Source organism: Geotrypetes seraphini, chromosome 5 (genome assembly GCF_902459505.1).
Source record: "Geotrypetes seraphini chromosome 5, aGeoSer1.1, whole genome shotgun sequence".
Taxonomy (NCBI): domain Eukaryota; kingdom Metazoa; phylum Chordata; class Amphibia; order Gymnophiona; family Dermophiidae; genus Geotrypetes; species Geotrypetes seraphini.
The window spans coordinates 138,673,772-138,695,528 of NC_047088.1; the positions used below are offsets into that span (position 1 = coordinate 138,673,772).

A 21,757-nucleotide genomic window follows, 5' to 3' on the forward strand; every position below is an offset into this window, starting at 1 on the left:
TGTGAATTTTCCTTAAATACAAAGAAATTGCTAAATAAGAATTCCTCACCTGGCAAACCCTCACCAGGGTTTGTAATAATCGTGTGCGCTGTGATACACGAAGCTTCACTAGCGCATGTAGACTGTAGACCAGGTCCTCACAGGTCATCTGTCTAGCAGCTTGCATGACTTGATAACACAGCTCTGGGAAGGCAGGATGCTCAAACATCATACGTCTCTCTAACCATTTCTGCTCCTCTGACATCTTCTTGAAGACATACCAAATAGTAGCAAGACAATTGCTGTTCTGTTTATAGGTCAAAGAGTATTTCATAGTTAGGTCTAATATATCACAAGGAGATTTACACATTCGAAGAATTTCATTGAATGGTTGTTGGATCAGTCTTTTCTGCTTCTCAGGGACATCCCCTTTCTCTTCAAAACTATCATCCTCCTCTAAAGGGTCCAGGTACTCAGAGTCTTGTTTTACTTCTAGCTTTACACCAGTGGGATGGGAAAAGTTGTTAATTTTAGAATATTTAGAACTAGCATTGAATGCTGCAGGGACTTTGGTTTTTGAATTCTGCTCTTCCATAGTGGTATTTCCCAAACTGCTTAGCGTGGTCTCTTGACATAAAAATCTTACAGAAGAGTCAATAATGCCAGTATGAGTAGTTAACAGGGATTTGTAGGTGTTTACATTCTGAGCATTCTTTTCTCTGCTATTACAGGAAGTACAAGTCCTCATATTTTTATGAATGTTACAGTCTAAAAGAGGCTTGAATAAAGGCATACACCTCATGTACTTTATATAACGGGCAGCCATACTATGTATTCTAGTATTGGTGAAAAAAAATGTAAACAAGAACTTATAAAAGAGAAGCTAGGAGAAAAGCCATCCAGGATGAAGACCATTACCTGCAAAAAGATGGAGAGAAAAAAAAAAGTTTAAGAACAAACAAGCTGAAAACAGTATTTTAAAAAATTGATTTGTATTTAGCTTATGCCTTTCCAATAGTAGTTATGAACAGCACAGCTACACCTTTATAAACAGCACATCTACACTCGTCATGCAGGATATAATCTTCAGAAGCCTAAGTAGTGACTAATTTCATACAAGTCACTCTACCCATGATTTACCTAACTCTTCATAGGCTTCAAATATTGTTTAGTTAAATACTCATGAAACACATATTTTGGAAAAAAATATTTCACAATAATCTATATCCAAAAAGATTCTTAGCAAAAAGTGTGTCTCTTATTAGAGATTTGACCAATAAGTGCACAGCTAGCACTTGTGCATGACTGTTACAATTATGTGAAAAACTTAATACGCCTAACGTTAGGTAATTTGTTACAGAATGAGGGAGATAACTGCATACGAGAGGGCATCCCAGACTATCTTTCATGATAAACTATTCCTTATTCTGCCCCTGAGGTCTCCATTAATCCCCCCTTTTACAAAGCTGCACTAGCAGCTGCCACTGTGATAACTAATCTAATCTTCTATTTGTGCTTCGCTAATACCTATAGAGACTCAAGGCAAAGGTAAAGAGAGGTAAGAGGGTAGAGAAAGAGGAGGGAGAGAGAGGAGGTGGATAGGTAGGAGGGAGAGGAAGGGGAGAGAAAAAAAAGGAGAGAGAGGAGGAAGGGAAAGAAAAGAGGGTAAAGGAGATTAAGTATCGAACAGATGGGTTTTCAGTTTTCTTCGGAAGATGATGTGGCAAGGTTCAGTTCTGGTCTTTTCTGTAAGGCCATTCCAAGTTTTGACTCCTAGGAAGATAAGCATGGAGTGGAAAACTCATTTATAGTTAAGATCTTTAGTGGATAGGAGATTTAGTAGCATCCGGTTGAGGGTTCTGCAGGAAGAGTTGGATGAGTGGGACCGTAGAATTTCCATAAAGTATGAGGTGGATGATGCAAGATATTTTGAATGTTATTCGTGATGGGATGGGTAGCCAGTGCATTTGTTTGATGAAGGTTGTGACTGAGTCGTATTTTCTCAGGTTGAAGATAAGTTTTACGGCAGTGTTTTGGATGAGTTGCAGTTTGTGAATTAGAGCAATATTGATTCCCATGTAGATGGAGTTATAGTAGTCCAGTTGTGGTAGGATAATCAGTTGTACGATTAAGGCAAAGTGGTATTGGTGAAAGTAAGGTCTGATTAGTCTTAATATCTCAGGGTATAGAGGGATTTCTTTCGAAGACTAGATATTTGTGTTCCATGGTTAAAGTGGAGTTCAGTATGCAACCTATGTAGAGGGTTTCGCCTGATCGAAGGGTGATGCTTGTAGATGCCGTTTGCTGGGCCGTGTGGAAGTACAGAACTTTCGTTTTAGTTGTGTTTAGCTTCAGTTTGTTGGTTGTTGCCCAATTTTGGATTTTTTTCTATATTGTGTGAGATTTTGTTGGGTAAGTCTGATTGATTTTTGGTTATGGGAATAAGGAGAAAAATGTCATCTGCATACGACATTATGCTTTCATCTTCGAATTTGATGTTACCCAGAGAGCTCATGAAGAGATTGAATAGGATGGGGGAGAGTGGGGAGACTTATGGCATACCAGAGAAGGTTTTCGAGGGGTTGGAGGTCTTTCCGCTCTTATTGACGATATATTTTCTGTTTTTTAGGAAATCTGAGAACCATTTTAGCGCTGTGCCTATTATTCCTATTTCTGATAGTTTTATTAGTAGTACATGGTGGTCAACTGAGTCGAAGGCTGCTGAAATATTGAATTGTAGGAGTATTGCTTGGCATCCTGTGCTGAGCAGTTGTTTGGTTTTTGTGATTAAGGTGAGGAGGAGAAGCTCTATGCTATGTTGTTGATAGAATCCGAATTAGGATGGGTGGAGGCATGAGTGTTGCTCCATGTAAATTGTGAGTTGTTTACTTACAAGGGGCTCAATGATTTTTGTGAAAATGGGTATGCCGGCGATAGGTCTATAATTTGAAAGCACCTTTGGTGATTTTGGTATCAGGGTAAGGGCAATCTTTCCCATTATCTTTGGCAAGTGGCCTTGGTTTAGGGAGTTATTGATTAAGTTGGTGATCCAGGTGGTGATTTGTCCAGGAGCAGCAGTGAGAAGGTAAGAGGGAGCTGCAGTGCACAGATAGTTTGGATAGTAGTTTTTTATGTCAGGGATGGACAGATTGGAGAATAAGGTCCAGATTTGGTCTGCTTTGGTGGGTTCAGGGATGTGTCGAGATGTACTGTCCCCCACTTTGTTTAATATTTATCTTGCTTCCTTGGGAAATTTGTTGCAAAGTTTAAAGCTCAAGTTCTACATTTATGCAGATGACATTACTATAGTCATCCCGTTAACTTGTCTGTCACTGGAGTTCATAAATTTTTTAGCAATTATTTTAAGTCAGATTGAACTTTGGATGACTGCTTATAAATTGAAATTAAATGCGAAAAAAATTAAATTATTTTTAGCAACTCCCAACAATAAGATTAAAGAAACAACTATACACGTGAATGGGTTGGACTATAATATAGAACAATCCATAAATATATTGGGTGCGACTCTGGATAAACATCTGACATTGGAACAACATACAGATTTATTGTTTAAGAAATGTATCTCTGTGCTTTGGAAGCTTCGTACCATTAAGAAGTATTTCGATGAAACTTCCTTTCGTTTACCGGTACAGTCTTCTATCTTAAGTATTCTCGATTATTGTAATATAAATCTAGGTGCTTACAATAAAATTTTCAAAAAATTGAGAGTAATTCAGAATACAGTACTGCCTTTGGCCTCATTTTTGGTTTAAAAAAATGGGAGCATATCACTTATTTTTATTTGAAACTCCATTAATTGCCAATAGAGTCAAGAATTCTGGTCAAATTTTCTTGTATTTGTTATAAATCAGTTTCGGGTTTGTTACCAGGTTATCTTGTGTCTCATTTTTCTTTGAGTCACGCCAAAAAGACCACATGTAGAGTGCACTTGTTTTCATATCCCTCCATAAAATCCTGTCATTATAAGAAGTTCTTTGAGAGAACCCTCTCATTTCAAGCCGCTAAATTGAATGTATGGCTTAGAAAAATTATGTTAGAGGTCTCTTCCTATCTTGATTTTAGAAAATTGTTAAAGACTCAACTCTTTGATAGGCTGGTATCTTAATGCATTCTGCTTCATTTTTTCAATCAAGTTCCTTATATTCAACTTGATGTATTTTATCTGTTCTATGTATTACTTCTTTCCCTGCCATGCCGGTATTTTCTGCATTATATTGTAAATGCTTTCTGTCTTTATCTGTTTTAAGTCCATTATTCTAATTTGTATTTTATCTGTATCCCATGTATTAGCTCACCTTGTGAACAGTCTAGAACTTTTTCGGTATGGCGGTATATAAGAATAAAATTATTATTATTATTACTGAGTAGGTGTGTCTCGGTGGGGATTGATTTGGCTACCTCTGATTGCACAGTTTTGATTTTGTTGAGAAAGAAGTCTGCTAGATCCTGAGCGCTGATTTTGTTGGGTTGTCCTTTGGATTCTCGAGCCGATGGGGTTGTGAGCTGTCCCACCAGGTGAAATAGTTTCTTGTTATCTAGCGTTTTGGTGCCTAGTTTGCCGACATAGTTCTTTTTGGCCTCAGATATGTTGGATTTGTATTTGTTTATTGCCTCTCGCCATAGTGTTCTGTGTTTTAATGTTCCGCTTTTTCGCCATTTTCTTTCCAGACGCCTGCAGTTATTTATCTGATCTCAGAGATTCGGTGAACCAGGGGAAGTTATGGGTTTGTTTTTGAGGGTAGAGGGGGGGTGAGTGTGTCCAATGCGTTGGTAATGGCTTGGTTCCAGCTCATTAGCATAGTTGTAATGCAGTCTGAAGGAGGGGTTAGAGTATTCTCAACTAAGTTCCAAAAAAGGTCTGGTCTGGTCTTTCCTCACACGAGTTTCACTTCCTTTGTGGCCTTGATGTTCTGATTCTCAGTTACAAAGTTTAAGCAGAAGTTTAGTAGATAGTGATCTGTCCATGGTGTTGGGATCCATTTGGCATTTCTTGTAAGGTTGGCAGGGGTTGATGCTAGTATGTCTCGGGTATGTCCTTTCTCATGGGTGGGACCTGAGGGTATGATCGTGACGTCACAATCTTCAAGTAGTGTTTTGAGTTTGAAGACATCTTTGTTCTTGGTAGATTTGAGAGCGAGGTTGATGTCTGAGTAGTTTAGTGTACTGGCATGCTAGGTTCATTATTATTTCACTCATTTTGGGGATAGAGCTTGATTGGGAGTTGGACGGTCTGTAGATCAGTAGGATTCCAATTTTGTTGAGTGTGGAGTTGGGTGTGTCTTCGAGTTTGCAAGCAATGTATTCTAGATATGGGTGGGCTGCTGAGTCTAGCTCGGTGATGATGTAGAAGCTTTTGTATATTATTGCTAGGCCGCCTCCTCACTGGTGCTTCCTAGGGAATTGCAGTATGTTGTACCCTTGAGGGCAGAGATGGGGTTGTTCCGGGCTATCCAGGTCCTTTAGCCAAGTTTCCACTATGAATGAGAAGTCTAGGCTGTTGGTTGAGATTAAGTCATTCAGGAGAAATAGCTTATTTACTACCGATCTTGCGTTGGCATACATACAGTAGATGGTGGTGAAGGTATTTCCGTTTTTTGATTCCGCTGATTGTTTTACTGGATGTGGATTGATGGATGGTTTGAAAGGGGGTTGTTTTCTCTGTTTTTTGTTGTTGGTGTTTTTGTTCCAGAGTATTGTGGTGGGCTTGAAGGTTCTTTGAATAAATATGGGGGGGGGGGGTCAAGGGGTCTGGAACTCTGTTGTTTGGGGGGGCCATGAGGGGATGGGGCTTTTTGCTGGAGGGTGCACAGTTGTCAGGCTGGAAAGGCAAAGAATTGGGAGAATTTGGGCGAGTGGGAATTTCATTTTGATGGATTGAGGATCTTAAGTGGTGCCCATAAGATCTGTGCTGTTAGGGAGGTCAGGAGGAGGAGCTCATCTCCCACACCAGCCCAATCTGTTCCCTGCGGTGGTGGTTGTGCTGGTGGGGCAGCTCCCGCTGGTTATGGAGCTGCCCTGAAGAGAGAGCAGTTTGAAAGAGCCACGTCGCTAGGGAAGTAGGGAGACAGAGCTTGTCTCCCACATCGTCCCTATCCGTTCCCTGCAGCGGTGGTTATGTCGGTGTGCAGCTCCCTCTGGCAATGAAGCTGCCCTGAAGAGAGCAGTTTGAAAGAGCTGCGTCGCCCTGAAGATGAAGACTTTAAAAAAAAGAAAAAAAAAAAAAAAAGAGGTTGTAGTGGTGCCACAAGGGTTGTTGGGGAACGGAATTCATCTCCCACGCCAGCTCTAACTCCTTCCCTTGCGGCTGCAGCCATTGTAATCAGCTGGGGCAGCTCCCGATCACAGTGGAGCTGCCCTGAAGATGAAAACTTTTAAAAAAGAGGTTGTAGTGGTGCCACAAGGGCTGTTAGGGGGTGGAGTTTGCCTCCCACGCCGGCTCCAACTCCTTCCCTTGCGGCTGCCGCCATTGTAGTTAGCTTGGGCAGCCTTGAAGATGAAAATCTTTAATAAAGAAGCTGTAGTGGTGCCGCAAGGGCCGTTGGGGACGGAGTTCGCTTCCCACGCCTGCTCCAACTCCTTCCCTTGCGGCTGCAGCCGTTGAAATCAGCTGAGGCAGCTCCCGATCACAGTGGAGCTGCCCTGAACATGAAAATCTGATAAAAGGACCAAAGCATTCTTTCTTATTGTTGCTTCTGGTTGGAAGGGTGAAGGAGGTCTGTTTGAAGAGGGTGGCTGGAGGAGATGATGCCCTTGCTGGAAGAAAAGTTCTTCACTTACAGATTGGCTAGGAGTGGAATATGGAGATTTAGATGCCGAGGAGATTCCAGCAAGGTGTTTTGCAGATGTCCAACGGCAATCCAAAGAGGAAGAGCCTAGGTGAATCTCCCCTTTTTATGAAGACTAGGAGCTGAAAGTCGGGTCCAATCACCAGGAATAACTGTCCCAAAGCCTTTAGGGACTTAAAGGACTTTGGGGTTTTTGCCACGCAGCTTTGTAAGAGGGTGTAAATGACCAAAGATTAGTTCTCCTGTTCCCCTCTCAAGCCCAATGGAAGACTACATGATCAACAGCCTTTTATTTTTTTTAGCACATAGTGTGTGGAATTCTTTACCCTCACATTTACATTTAGAGACATCTTTAAAATAGTTTAAGATCAATTTAAAAACTCATTTATTTTCTTTAGCTTTTAATCTGTATTAGCTGTTTGTGTGTTATTTTTTTATGATTGGTCTTAGAATATATGATCTTTTAATGGAAAACTGATTGTACTTGTTTCTAATTTTCTTTTCAAAATTAATTTTTTGTGTGTAATTAATTGATAATAATAATTTTAAAAAATATATGATCTTAACTTTTAATTTATGAAGTTCTTTTCTATTTTTAGCTAATATTATATTTTATTGTACATCGCTTAGATGTGGGTATACTACAATTTAGTGATAAATCAAATTTTTAATAAAGATAAAGACACTTTTCTCTAAACATCAAATAGTTTGGATATGGCACGGGTTTAAAAAGTCAGCATCTTTTCACTAAGCCTTTTCTTTTTTTAACTTGAAAATTTTATTTGTATTGAAAAATGACAAAGCAAATCATAAACAAAAAAGAAACAGCAATAGGATAATCTCCTATAGAACAGAACACGGATAATCTCCTATAGAACAGAACACAAAATATTCAACTATACAGTATGTATACAAACTCAGTGTACATACCCAGTATAGTGAGGAAGACAGTGACATGCTTCTAGCTGCTAATGTTGGTATTCCCTGAGCATGCTCAGGTTATGCATGAACTTGAGGAGCACAGGAATCAGTGTTTATGTGGAGTTTTTTTTTTTTAACTAATATACCGCTTACCTAGACAAAAAAAAGATCCAAATGGTGGCTAGACATTCCTCTGACTTCCCATCTCTAGAAGCAGTATGAGGCTTATTCTGGAGAAACAATGTAGAGGCAATCACAGTTATTGAGTTTCATTAACAAAATATGAAGGACAGGGCTAGAAGCCCTGAGAATTAATTTGGAGAGGAGAGGTGCAAGACTTAAGGTTTATCTGGGGTACTTAATATGCTTGCAACAGCCTGGCAGGTTTTAATACAGATTAGTATAGAGACCTACAAAAACCCTGATTTACGTATTCTAGAATGGGTGGAAATGAGGGGGAGTTCACAATAGGGCATATATTTGACTGTCTTAAATGCATAAACAGTGCACACATAAGAATTTTTTAAAACAAGTTATTGATCAAGAAGTCATGATTACAAGATTCAAAGGGTGCAAACTTCAGGAGTGATGTATTGTAGAATAGCCCCCAAATACAGATGGGGAGGCAAATATAAGGGTTACTTAAAAGGAATCCTGGGGTAAGTTCCCCCACTTAACAGGATCGTTAAGTGGGAAGACGAGAGGAAAGACTGTTTCTTAGGCTCTGCGTCTGCGATCTACATCAGGAATAGATCTATCATCCTTCTATGCTTTCATGTTTTCTTCGTGTTCCCTGACAATAGACCAGGATCCAATAACTACTCCTGCATTAACGCTCTGAGATCCTTAACTCGGAACATTTAGAGGGACTCAACTAAGTATCTCAACAAAAAACAATATCCCTTAAATATCAGCAGTAATGATGACTACGGCTCTGCGGAGATAACATCATAAACCCCTGAACTGATGTGCATTCCGCCTTCCTCGCCCTCAAAGTGACTGACACTAGAAAGCACAGCTCACCTTCAGCCTTTGAAGAACCCCTCACACCGCCTCATTCACGACAATACAAAATCTCGCGATTACCGGAAGCTGCGTGACTTCTCTATACGTATACCACTGCAGCCTGAAACGCGGCTGCGTAATAACGTCACGTCCTGGCACTGCAGTTGTATAGGCATCATGTTGCTTAGCAACTGTGGGGCCCTAGAACCGGCCAGAGTGAATCGATTTCATGGCTAAATTTGTGCTGGCGGGTAAGCGCTAGGTATCACCTAGGGAACTCAAGAACTCTGTATTTTGATGTTTTAAAGTCGGCTGCTTAGAGTAACTACGGAAACTTTTTTGAGCCATAATATTGGTAGGGTAGAAATAACGGATAAGCAAACTAGGCACCTGTGTAGGGCCCAAATATTTAGGAGGGAATCTCTTGGATGTGATAATTCTATGACGGCCAAGGCTTTAGGCTACCATATGGCTCCAAAAAGAGAATGGATTGAGATATCGGGAAGTAAGGAGGACAGATAGAGACATCTGGGTTAGGGTTACCTACCATATGACTCCAAGAAAAGGAGGACGAATTCAGACATCTGGGTTTTACTTCCATTGCTTTCAATGGAAGTAAAATCCAGATTAGGGTTACCATATATGCAGGGGAACGCTTTTTTGTTGGGGGGGGGGAGCCCAAAAACTCCAGATCTGCCCAAGCTCCTCCCCAGACCTCACCCCCATAATACTTTGCTGACCTGTAGAAATGGAAACATGTTTGCAAAAGATTTCAAACTTGCCCCAAGGTGTTGTACAAAACTGCAAAATTTCAGACTCCTAGGTAGTTTCCTTCTGCTGCAGTGCTTAAGCAAAGTTGGTGTTTTAGATCACACGAGGCATGAGAGTGGATCGATTGCTTTTGTTAATAACATAAGAATTGTCACTGCTGGGTCAGACCAGTGGTCCATTATGCTCAGCAGTCCTCTTCCGCGGCGGCCTTAAGTCAAAGACCAGTGCCCTAACTAAGTCTAACCTTACCTGCATACGTTCTTGTTTTACAGGAACTTGTCTAACTTTATCTTGAATCCCTGGAAGGTGTTTTCCCCTATAACAGCCTTTAGAAGAGCGTTCCAGTTTCCTACCACTCTCTGGATGAAGAAGAACTTCCTTATGTTTGTACGGAATCTATCCCCTTTTAACTTTAGAGAGTGCCCTCTCGTTCCCCTTCCTTGGAGAGGATGAACAACCTGTCCTTATCTACTAAGTCTATTCCCTTCATTAGCTTGAATGTTTCGATCATGTCCCCTCTCAGTCTCCTCTTTTCAAGGGAGAAGAGGCCCAGTTTCTCTAATCTCTCACTGTACGGCACTGTACCACCCCTAGCTCCTGACCAAATTGAGATAGATCCCCAAAATTTTTGCAGACCCTATTCAACACCCCTGTAAAATTTGGTTGGGTTGCAAAAGGGTCGAGCATGGGCAGTTTTCAGTATTGGTCCACTTGACATGGAATGACCCAATATTGACACAATCCTAGACGAAGAAAAACTGCGTGATCCACACCAACACGGGTTCACCCAAGGTAGATCCTGCCAATCTAATCTGATTAGCTTTTTTGACTGGGTTACTAGACAACTGGATGCAGGAGAGTCACTGGACGTAGTGTATTTGGACTTCAGTAAAGCATTTGATAGCGTCCCTCATCGAAGATTACTGAACAAGCTAAAATCGATAGGATTAGGAGACACTCTAACTACATGGGTTGGGGATTGGCTGAGCGGCAGACATCAGAGGGTAGTGGTGAATGGTACTCCATCTGAAGCATCGGACGTGATAAGTGGAGTGCCGCAGGGCTCGGTCCTGGGTCCGATTCTATTCAACTTATTCATAAGAGATATGACGCAAGGACTTAGGGGAAAGGTATCGCTGTTCGCCGACGACGCCAAACTTTGCAACGTAGTAGGCAGAAGCTTATTACCTGATAATATGACACACGATCTACTGCTGCTGGAACAATGGTCAACTACTTGGCAGCTTGGCTTCAATGCTAAAAAATGCAAGGTAATGCACCTGGGAAAGAGTAACCCACGTAGAACTTATGTACTAAATGGTGAGACCTTGGTTAGGACCACAGCGGAACGCGACCTAGGAGTGATCATTAGCGAGGACATGAAGGTTGCCAATCAAGTGGAGAAGGCTTCCTCCAGGGCAAGACAAATGATGGGGTGTATACGCAGAGGTTTCGTCAGCAGGAGACCTGAAGTTGTGATGCCGTTGTACAGAGCCATGGTGAGGCCTCACTTAGAGTACTGCGTTCAGTTTTGGAGACCTCACTACCGAAAGGACGTGCTGAGAATCGAGTCGGTACAGCAAACAGCCACCAGGATGGTCTTGGGGCTCAAGGATCTCACGTATGAAGAAAGACTAAAGAAATTGCGACTGTACTCACTTGAGGAAAGAAGAGAACGGGGAGATATGATTGAAACGTATAAGTATATCACGGGACGCATCGAGTCAGAAGATGATATCTTCCGGCTCATGGGACCCTCGACCACCAGAGGGCATCCGCTGAAAATCAGGGGAGGGAAGTTTCGTGGCGACTTCAGGAAGTATTTCTTCACCGAGAGAGTTGTGGATCATTGGAACAGACTCCCACTCCAGGTGATAAAGGCCAGCAGAGTGACGGATTTTAAGAGAAAATGGGATACTCACGTGGGATCTTTAAGTGAGTAAACTCAGGGGGGGGGATACATGGAATGGGCAGACTTGGTGGGCTATAGCCCTTTTCTGCCGCTTTTTTCTATGTTTCTATGTTTCTATGACCCTGGGTAAAAGAGCATTTTACCTGTGGAAATGGGCTGGTTAAAAACTGCATCCTCAATGTAGGTACAAGTATGCATATACTTTGGCCTATATCATGCAGAGTCTTTTCTGGGGGCAAGGTTAGAATGGAAGAAGCAATAATGGGCATATTTTTGCATTTTCAGTACTATACACATTGTTTTACATAGAATAGGTACCTTCAGAAAAAGCAGGTATGATCTCTGCAGGTACTTTTTCCTGTGATACTAAGGCATACTTTTGCTTTTGATTATTTGTGCGAACCAGTGATTAAAACTACCCATGATGTTTGTGCCAGCATAGTTTGGGAACTAGCTACCTGGACAGATTCCCTATGGTCAGACCACAAATTATGCAATTTCCACCTCAACTGGCAAGCAAGACATCACCTACCCAATCCAAAGATGTCAAAAAGGCCTAAGAAAGTTTTATCCACAAGAGGCTTAATTAACCCTGTGGAATTCTGGTCCCACTACGACATCTCTTCTAACCCGGACCCTGACTCCTTTATGGTTGACGCCTGGATTAACACGAGTACACAGATTCTAAACACAATGGACCCCTTTAAAACTAAGAACATGAGAAACAAAATGCTGGACGGCTGGTTTGATGCCGAACTTGGATCAGTAAAACGGGAACTTCGAAAACTGGAAAGACTATGGCTGAAATCCAATGACAGCAAAGACAGCCAACTGGAGAACAAAACTAAAAGACTACAAACATCTGATAATCGCCAAATGCACTAATTTCTACGCCCAAAAAATCGGTTCCCCTAACCCCGATATCAAAAACCTATTCAAAATAGTCAACCACCTCTACGATATTCAATCCCTTACCCGCCCTTCCTCAGACTCCCCCCCAACGGCCAACGACCTGGCCGTCTTTTTCAATAACAAAATCTCCAGTCTCAGATCTACCCTTCCTACTACCTCCACCAACCATCTGAACTATCTTGATGCTCAGTTCCATGACGACGAAACCAGGACTGATTTGTACTGGAACAACTTCACCACCCCCTCCTAGCAACAATTCTGTAAATTCTACTCAAAATATGCCAACTCCCACTGCAAACTAGATTGCTGTCCACCAAATGTAATGAAAGTTGCCTCCACCTCCTTCAAAGCCAAGTTATATACCTGGCTCTCCTCCCAGCTTCAATCTGGCTTTTTCCTGAGGACCTAGGCCAGATACTTATCACTCCTATAGTAAAAAAAACCCCAAAGACTCCATCTCCCTTATATCCAACTACAGACCCATTGCGAGCATACCCCTCTTTACAAAGCTGATGGAAGGTCTGGTCAACCAAGAATTAACAACCTATCTGGACAAATTCAACATTCTAAACGATAACCAGTCAGGCTTCCGCTCCGGTCACAGCACTGAAACTGTCATCGCTTCTCTGGTAGACTACCTTCATAACCTGTTCAGTCAAGGCTCAAGCGCACTAGTTCTGCAATTTGATCTCAGTAGTGCCTTTGACTTGGTCGATCATGCCATTCTCCTGAACTGTCTGGAATCTATCGGTCTCTCAGGCAACGTGTTAAAATGGTTCCAGGGTTTCCTAGGTAAAAGCTCTTACCAAATTTACAGTGACAATTCCCATTCCGCCAGCTGGGCCAACACCTGCAGAGTCCCGCAGGGCTCCCCCCTGTCCCCCACACTGTTCAACATCTACCTGGTCACTCTAGGTAATCTACTGCAGAGCTTGAAGATCAAATTCGACATCTACGCCGATGACATCACCATAATCTTTCCCCTAACCAACATAACCCCTGAGATAAACAATCTCATAGCAACAATCCTAACGCAAATCAAACTATGGATGGCCGATTTCAAACTGAAACTCAACTCAGATAAAACCAAATTCTTACTGGCGAATCCAAACGACAAAATCAAAGACCTTCAATCTCCCTGAATGGCCAACTCTTTCCCATAACAAACTCCTTAAAAATACTAGGAGTGACTCTCGACCGCAACCTTACCTTCGAAACCCACACTGACCTTCTGGTCAGAAAAGGCTTCTCCACCCTATGGAAGCTAAGATCCATCAGAAAGTACTTCGACGCCCCCTCATTCCGCTTACTTGTGCAATCCTCCATCTTAAGTCTACTCGACTACTGCAATATCATTTACCTGGGATCTTTCAAAAAAACCACTCAAAGACTGCGAATCATCCAAAACACGGCAATCCGACTGATCTTTGGCCTAAAAAAATGGAAACACATAACTCCCTACTACCAAAAACTTCACTGGCTACCCTTGGAAGCAAGAGTGCAATTCAAGTTCGCCTGTTTCTGTTTCAAATCCATCCTTGGCTCGGCCCCCCTATACTTGGTACCCCATTTTATCCTAGACCGCCCATCCAAACACACACGCAGAACCCACCTGTTTAGCTATCCCACTCTAAAGGCCTGCCGCTACAAAAGATATCTAAATAGAACTCTTGCCTTTCAAGCAGGTCAGCTCAATAACTGGCTGGCCCACCTCATTTCACGCGCCTCATCCTACCTAAACTTCAGGAAACTACTAAAAACTAATCTATTTACCAGATTTACAACCTAAATGCCTATATCCACTGTATGAACCCCCTTTGTTATACCTACATTTTTTAGATTTATCCTTATGCAGATTGTCCTGACCTTCTTTACTATACTTTTTTGCTCTGATTGTACCTTTTTCTCTGATTACTCCATCTTTCGCCGATTGTACCATTTTCTCTGGCACCTAGTTTCTCTGATTGTACCATTGTAACCTTTCGCTGATTGTCCAGCCCTTCTAAACCGCCTCGAACTACTATGGCTTTGGCAGTATATAAGAAATAAATTATTATTATTATTATTGTCCCCATAGTTTTATTTTCTTTTACAGTGACAGAGAACACACTTAGGAAAACAGTTTTGCACCAGGCACTCTACTTTTGCCAGTGGAATTGAAACAGATCCACTTGAAAAGACCATCACAGCATAGGTTATATGGGAAAGAGAATTAGGCTACAACACTTTGCTCTTTCTTTAAAAATGATTATAAAGTACTTTCCAAGCTTTCCCTTCTTTTCTGTTTGATAGGAAAGATGGGCCTATAAATTAAGATTTGTTTACCTAATGTCTATTTAAGGTCCATTTACTTTAAACTCTTTCAGGCAGAGCGGATTGTCCGTACTATGCTAAGGCAGAAGCACTTGCTGACCTCCTGACAAAAAATCTAGATCACTTCAGAGTACACAAGATTACTCATCATCCAGATGACTGGGAGGTAAGCACTGCTTATGAAAAGAAGCATTATCAAAGATTTTAAAAAATCATTTAGAGGTTGATGCTCCACCAGATATTTGAGCTTTCTTTGATGAATAGCAGCTATGAAGTATGTTGTTTTTTGTTTTTTTTTAATATCTTGCCATAAAAAAAGATGTTTACTGTGGCTGATTAATCCTGCTGAATCCTGCTGTCCAAGGAAAACATTATGGGCAAGTACCCCAACTTTCTCCCTCTTTCCTCTAGGAAAACATATCATTTTAGTTCAGTTATCCCAGGACAAGCAGACCGTATATTCTCACATGTGGGTGATGTTATCCACAGAGCTTGTTATGGACAATGCTAAGGTGTACTGTACTTTAACAAAATTTAAGTCACGAGACTACTCTTACCGCACATACACCGATGCCTTCTTGCCCAACGTCGGCTCGTGGGACCATCAGTTCTTAGTTTTCCGCAGAGCTAAGAAGCTGTGTTGTTTGGAGTTCTTCCAAAACACCTAAAAAACTTATATTTCTATTTCCAGTGCAATAGGTAAGATATTCTAGACAAGTGGGTTGTGTCCCTATGGCCATGTGCCTCTGTTGCACTTTACTGGGCTCCTAAGCTCCACCTACAGTTTTTCCCTTCTGCACGCATGCCAGCAGGAGTGTATTTGTTCTGCTCTCCATTTTATTATTTAATTTATTGTTTTTTCATCCCTTTTTGGGGGGTTTCTTATGTTAGGAGCAATTATTCAGCTCTGCCTACATTGAAAATCTGCAGCTGACGGGCTAATCTCTGGTGGTACCTGTCAGCCAGCCTGCATTTGCTTCCCTAGAGCTCGGGGCCATCTCCAGCTTTCTCCTTCTGCCGAACAAAGGTTTGAGTGCAGGCTGTTGGGCATCTGTAGGAGACTCGGCGGTGTCTCGCAGGGTGCCAGCTGTGACTTCTCACCTCCACCCGTCCTTGAACGTGTCCTTCAGTCTGCAGAGGTGGAGGTGCAGTCAGACTGGAAGCCCGGAAATAAGCATCAAAGAGGCATTCCCAGCATGAGGCAGTGATTCTCCGTTTCCTGCTACTGTTAGAGCTGAAGCAAGCTGCAGCACATTATCAACACAGGTTACAGTGAGTAAAGACTGTTATAGCCTGTGAGGTGAATCGGGGGAAGTTTGAAATTCTAAGTTTTACGGGTTTCTGCATGTCCCCCTCTGTTCCCCCACCTGAAAAATCCTAAAATCACCATTCTTTTTTTTTTTTTTATTCTTTATTCATTTTTGCATATTACAACAAGTCAAAGATCTTGATGCTTTTTTGGAGTGTGTTTCTGTTTCTATGCTTATTTTTATCTCTATTTTGTTTACTTTAATTATTATTTTAATTCTATCTTTATTTATTCATTACTTGTTGGAATATTTCATTTCTATCTCTATCTCTACCTCTGTCTTTTCTTAGAAACCTCACGGTTATTAGCGGTATATAAGAATTAAATTAAATTAAAATTAGATAAAATCATACGAACTTATAAATACACACTTGATTAACTTTCATGTAACACGTTAAATACAACATTTCATTACATATTTATATTCTATAATAATCTTGAATATTATGTAATACACCTACGGTAATATCTAAACAATTATTGTTAAAGTAGAAAACCCTCCCATCTCCTCCCTCCCATTACAGAATTCCATCCTAATACATCAAAACTATTGATATATTCATATACATTATGAGATGAATAAAATAATACCCACCCACTCCCCCTCCTATCAAATATCTTACTTTGGGAAAATGTTATCATTCATTACAAAAGTCTGTTAATGGTCCCCAGATCTTCTGAAATTTACCAAAATATCCTTTCTGTGTTGCTGTTGTACGTTCCATTTTATATATATGGCATACAGAATTCCATCAAAAGTTATAATTTAATCTGTCATAATTTTTCCAATTATACGTTATTTGTTGAATTGCTACTCCAGTCAATATAAATAAAAGTTTGTTATTATTTGACGAAATTTGACTCTTTGCTCTCATTGCCGTGCCGAATAAAATAGTATCATATGTCAAGGCTACCGGATTTTCCATCATCCTATTTATTTGAGGCCAAATTGATTTCCAAAATAATAATATGAATGGACAATAGAATAAAAGATGATCTAATATCCCAGCCTCAAGATGACAATGCCAACATCTATTAGACTTAGAGCTATCTAATTTTTGTAAACGAAAAGGGTCCAAAATGCTCTATGCAAAAGAAAAAAAAAACATACCGTATTTGCCGGCGTATAAGACGACTGGGCGTATAAGACGACCCCCCAACTTTTAGTTAAAATATAGAGTTTTGTTATATACTCGCCGTATAAGACTACCCCTTCTTCCGCACACCTTCTCTACCGCCCCGGGTGCAGCACAGCCGGCCAGGTCCCCTTACTTTTGTGGCACTTCCCCGACCAACCGACAACAGCCCCGGTCCGACAAACCTCCCTGCCCTTAACCGCGAATCTAAATTACCTTCTTACAGCTGCTGTAAGAAGGTAATTTAGATTCGCGGCTACAGGGCAGGGAGGATTGTCGGACCCGGGCTGTTATCGGTCGGTCGGGGAAGTGCCACAAAAGTAAGGGAACCTGGCCGGCTGTGCTGCAACCGGGGCGGGGCGGCCGCCCCTCTCTCTTGGTAGCCACTCAAACCGCGAGGCTACTCTCCTTCTCCTTATCTGCCCTGCCTGCAGCACAGAGCCGAACGGAAGTCTTCCCGACGTCAGCGCTGACGTCGGAGGGAGGGAGGGCTTTGTTTAAGCTTTGTTTAAGCCCTCCCTCCCCTCCGACGTCAGCGCTGACGTCGGGAAGACTTCCGTTCGGCTCTGTGCTGCAAGCAGAGAAGGTAGGGAGAAGAAGAGCCGCGTACATCCAGAAGACTGAGCATCCAGCCCCGCAGGAGCCCCGCGACCCTCGGAGGCATCCCCACGGGATCCCCGCGACCCTAGGGGACGTCCCCACGGGATCCCCGCGACCCTAGGGGCGTCCCCGTGCAGCTCTCTAATGTAAAGTAAGGGCATGTAAACAGTACCCGGCGTATAAGACGACCCCCGACTTTGGGGAGGATTTTAAGGTACTGAAAAGTCGTCTTATACGCCGGCAAATACGGTATTTGTCTCATAGATGCTGATACCGTACATCTTAACCTCCAAGACCAAAGTCGTGGCCATTGAGATGATTTAATTTGATGCTGAATCTCAATGCTCCAAATGTCTCTAAGACCGTTTTTTGTTTTTTTATTTACAAATCCAGATATTAATTTATACCACTGTACGGCCTGGTGTCCCATAAAATCCATCTGAAAGCATAAGAATTCCAGGCTATGATAATTATTAAGATTTTTCCATTCAGGGAACCCTACCTGAATGGCCTGCTTCAATTGCAACCATCTAAAATATTGGGATTTATTAAGACCAAATTTATGTTGCAATTGTGAAAACTCTAGCAGCTTACCATTAGTTATTACATCCTCCAAAGTACGGATTCCTGCCATCATCCAATGCTTCCAGATGATTTTAAAACTGCCAATTTTTATCTTGGGGTTTAGCCAAATCGTTTGAGTTGTTGATTTATTTATTGGAATAGGAGTTAGACTACTTATATACCTTAAAGTTTTCCAGGTATCAACAAATATTTTATGCTCTTTATATAACCTTAAACTGAAACTATAAACTCCTCTACGTTTGCCAAAAGGTGCTTAAAAAGATACAAAAAAAGGAGGCAAAAAATTTCAATAAGGACTCTATGAGTGTGTCTATCAGCCAATCACTACTAACAAACCATACCACACTAATCCCAAATGTCAATTTAGAAGTAGGGACGCTCTCAGTGTGAGGTTATTAGCGACGGGAGAACAAACTCCAGTGCTTCACTTACAAAGGCGAAGGTGAATCACCCCGCCTGCACACCATCATCGGGCGTCCCTAGTGTGCAAAATCAACTGTGCAAAATTAATCACAATAAATAAGTCACAAACTGTGAACTAGTGAGAGAGTGAATCAAACAGAAAACCCACTCATAGAGTCCTCCCCAGCCTGATCCCCAAGATGCAAAATGAAACCACAGCCAACTTAGCTTTTAAAACGAGCCAAATGAAGTCAATGAGAATTGCAGGAGACCAGAATAGTCATTGGATCAACCGGTTTCGGGTGAAACCCTTCATCAGGATCATACGGCTGGAGCAGAACCGGCTGGGAGGGAAGCAGGAGAGCCCGCAGAGGCAACTGAACGGGCTTAAAAGCAGATCCAAAATGACGTCAAACACTTTCAACCAATAAAAAAAGAAAAAGAAAAAACAAGGAGGAGTCACCAAAAAATCAAACAATGGTATTCCTCAACAAGTGGCTGCCCTCATTAGACAACACTGGCAGGTTTTGAGTTTCCACTCTATCTTTCAGGAACCCCCCCTCATTGCATTCTCGCGCCCCAGGAATCTAAAAAATTTGTTGTCTACTCATGTTATCAAGAGTAGTCCTGGCTCTCATCTACCTTGTGGACGTTGTTCCATGTGTGCTAATACTATCACCGCGTCTTGCTGGCATGATCCTCACACCCACAGGGAATTTCAGTTAAGGAGTCACACCACTTGTGAATCACGTTGGGTTGTGTATGTCATCAACTGTCCCTGTGGGTTATCCTACGTAGGTCGCACATGTAGAATGATCAAAACCAGGTTGACGGAACACAAGAGTAGACTTCACCAGGCTGTCGAGTCAGCTCCTATGGTTTCCCATTGTTTACAATTGGGCCATGAGTTCCAACAACTTAACATGGATGGTGTTGGAACAGATTCCTGATACCTACAGAGGGGACAGAATGACACAACTCCAATTGAGAGAACAATATTGGATTTTCAAGCTTGGTACGGTCATTCCGGGGTGTCTCAATGAATGTGTGGAGTGGAATACCATTGTTTGATTTTTTGGTGACTCCTCCTTGTTTTTTCTTTTTCTTTTTCGTTTTTTATTGGTTGAAAGTGTTTGACGTCATTTTGGATCTGCTTTTAAGCCCGTTCAGTTGCCTCTGCGGGCTCTCCTGCTTCCCTCCCAGCCGGTTCTGCTCCAGCCGTATGATCCTGATGAAGGGTTTCACCCGAAACCGGTTGATCCAATGACTATTCTGGTCTCCTGCAATTCTCATTGACTTCATTTGGCTCGTTTTAAAAGCTAAGTTGGCTGTGGTTTCATTTTGCATCTTGGGGATCAGGCTGGGGAGGACTCTATGAGTGGGTTTTCTGTTTGATTCACTCTCTCACTAGTTCATAGTTTGTGACTTATTTATTGTGATTAATTTTGCACAGTTGATTTTGCACACTAGGGACGCCCGATGATGGTGTGCAGGCGGGGTGATTCACCTTCGCCTTTGTAAGTGAAGCACTGGAGTTTGTTCTCCCGTCGCTAATAACCTCACACTGAGAGCGTCCCTACTTCTAAATTGACATTTGGGATTAGTGTGGTATGGTTTGTTAGTAGTGATTGGCTGATAGACACACTCATAGAGTCCTTATTGACATTTTTTGCCTCCTTTTTTTGTATCTTTATATAACCTTGGCATTTTGATACTAACAACATGACCAAGACGCAAAGGAAACATGAGTCTCCATTCTAGCCAGAACCAATCTGGTATATTATCAATGGGCTCTGGGAGGATCCAATACATACCTTGACGCAAAATATAGGCTTGATGATACCTATTGAAATTAGGAAAATTTACCCCACCCTCCACAATTGGCCTTTGCAAAGACACTAAAGCAATTCTAGGAATTTTACCCAGCCAAATAAATTTTGTTAGAACCCTATTTAATTTTTTATAAAAAGACCCCTGAAAGAAAATCGGTAACATCCCATTTGGTAACAAACTACAGGTAAAATCATCATTTTAACAGTTTGTATTCTCCCCCACCAAGATAAATGTAGAGGATTCCATTGCTCACACATTTCTATTACCTTCTGTAATAAACATTTTTCATTAATTTTCATTGTATCATCCACTGTTTTTGTAATCCAAATTCCTAAGTATTTTAAACCATCTTCCTTCCAAACAAAAGAAAATGCATCAAATAAACCTTTTGTACAATGTACATTTAATGGAAGAACTTCTGATTTATTCCAATTTATTTTATAACCTGAAAATTTTCCAAATTTCTCAATCAACTCAAGCAAACATGGAATGGTTGTTTCTGGATTCCTCAAATAAAGCAAGATATTATCCGCAAACGCTGATACTTTATACTCTCTATCTGAACGCGGAATACCTTGTATCTCCTTCACCTGTTGCATAGTAAAACTGTTTCCAAACCGTTTTACTATGCATCACCTCAATATGCACGTGTTCCGATTTTTCCTCCAAAAGAGTTATTTTGCTCTCAGCCAGATCCACTCGCTTGGTAAGAATTGCAGCATCATCAATTGCCTTTTGCAATTTTTTAGAGATGTCTAAAACAATCTCCTTGATTTTCAGCAGCTCAGTCATAACTTCAGTTGTTGGAAAAATAATGGAAGTGTTGCTGAAAGAAAGGATAGTGTATTTCCTTGAATCTAATGGGTTACAGGATCCGAGGCAACATGGCTTTACAAAAGGTAAATCGTGCCAAACGAACCTGATTGAATTTTTTGATTGGGTGACCAGAGAGCTGGATCGAGGACATATGCTAGATGTAATTTATTTGGATTTCAGCAAAGCCTTTGATACAGTTCCTCATAGGAGGCTGTTGAACAAACTTGAAGGGCTAAAGTTAGGACCCAAAGTGGTGAACTGGGTCAGAAATTGGCTGTCGGACAGACGCCAGAGGGTGGTGGTTAATGGAAGTCGCTCGAAGGAAGGAAAGGTGACTAGTGGAGTCCCTCAGGGTTCGGTGCTGGGGCCAATCCTGTTCAATATGTATGTAAGTGACATTGCTGAAGGGTTAGAAGGAAAAGTGTGCCTTTTTGCAGATGATACCAAGATTTGTAAC

General features: G+C 41.5%; 2 protein-coding genes across 10 annotated transcripts in view; one reads left to right on the forward strand and one right to left on the reverse strand.

Annotated features, from left to right (window-relative positions):
- FASTKD2 (FAST kinase domains 2) overlaps window positions 1–8,812 on the reverse strand; it is a 226,557-nt gene extending 217,745 nt beyond the window's left edge. For 2 of the 3 annotated variants that reach the window (XM_033946231.1, XM_033946229.1), the window contains exons 1-3: window positions 8,730–8,806; window positions 7,860–7,936; window positions 50–897 (exon numbers count right to left, since the gene is read on the reverse strand). In XM_033946231.1, the coding sequence (XP_033802122.1) occupies window positions 50–805 (756 nt within the window). In that variant the 5' untranslated portion in view covers window positions 806–897; window positions 7,860–7,936; window positions 8,730–8,806. Of the gene's footprint in view, window positions 1–49; window positions 898–7,859; window positions 7,937–8,729 lie in introns of all 3 variants that reach the window. The other variant, XM_033946230.1, reaches the window with a different exon arrangement.
- A 36-nt stretch (window positions 8,813–8,848) lies between these two features.
- The window catches only part of MDH1B (malate dehydrogenase 1B), a 183,539-nt gene continuing 170,630 nt past the window's right edge, over window positions 8,849–21,757 (forward strand). For 4 of the 7 annotated variants that reach the window (XM_033946233.1, XM_033946232.1, XM_033946235.1 and 1 more), the window contains exons 1-2: window positions 8,849–8,962; window positions 14,673–14,785. In XM_033946233.1, coding sequence (XP_033802124.1) covers window positions 8,941–8,962; window positions 14,673–14,785 — 135 coding nt within the window. In that variant the 5' untranslated portion in view covers window positions 8,849–8,940. Of the gene's footprint in view, window positions 8,974–9,013; window positions 9,033–14,672; window positions 14,786–15,504; window positions 15,892–21,757 lie in introns of those variants that run through there. The other 3 variants (XM_033946236.1, XM_033946238.1, XM_033946239.1) reach the window with 3 other exon arrangements.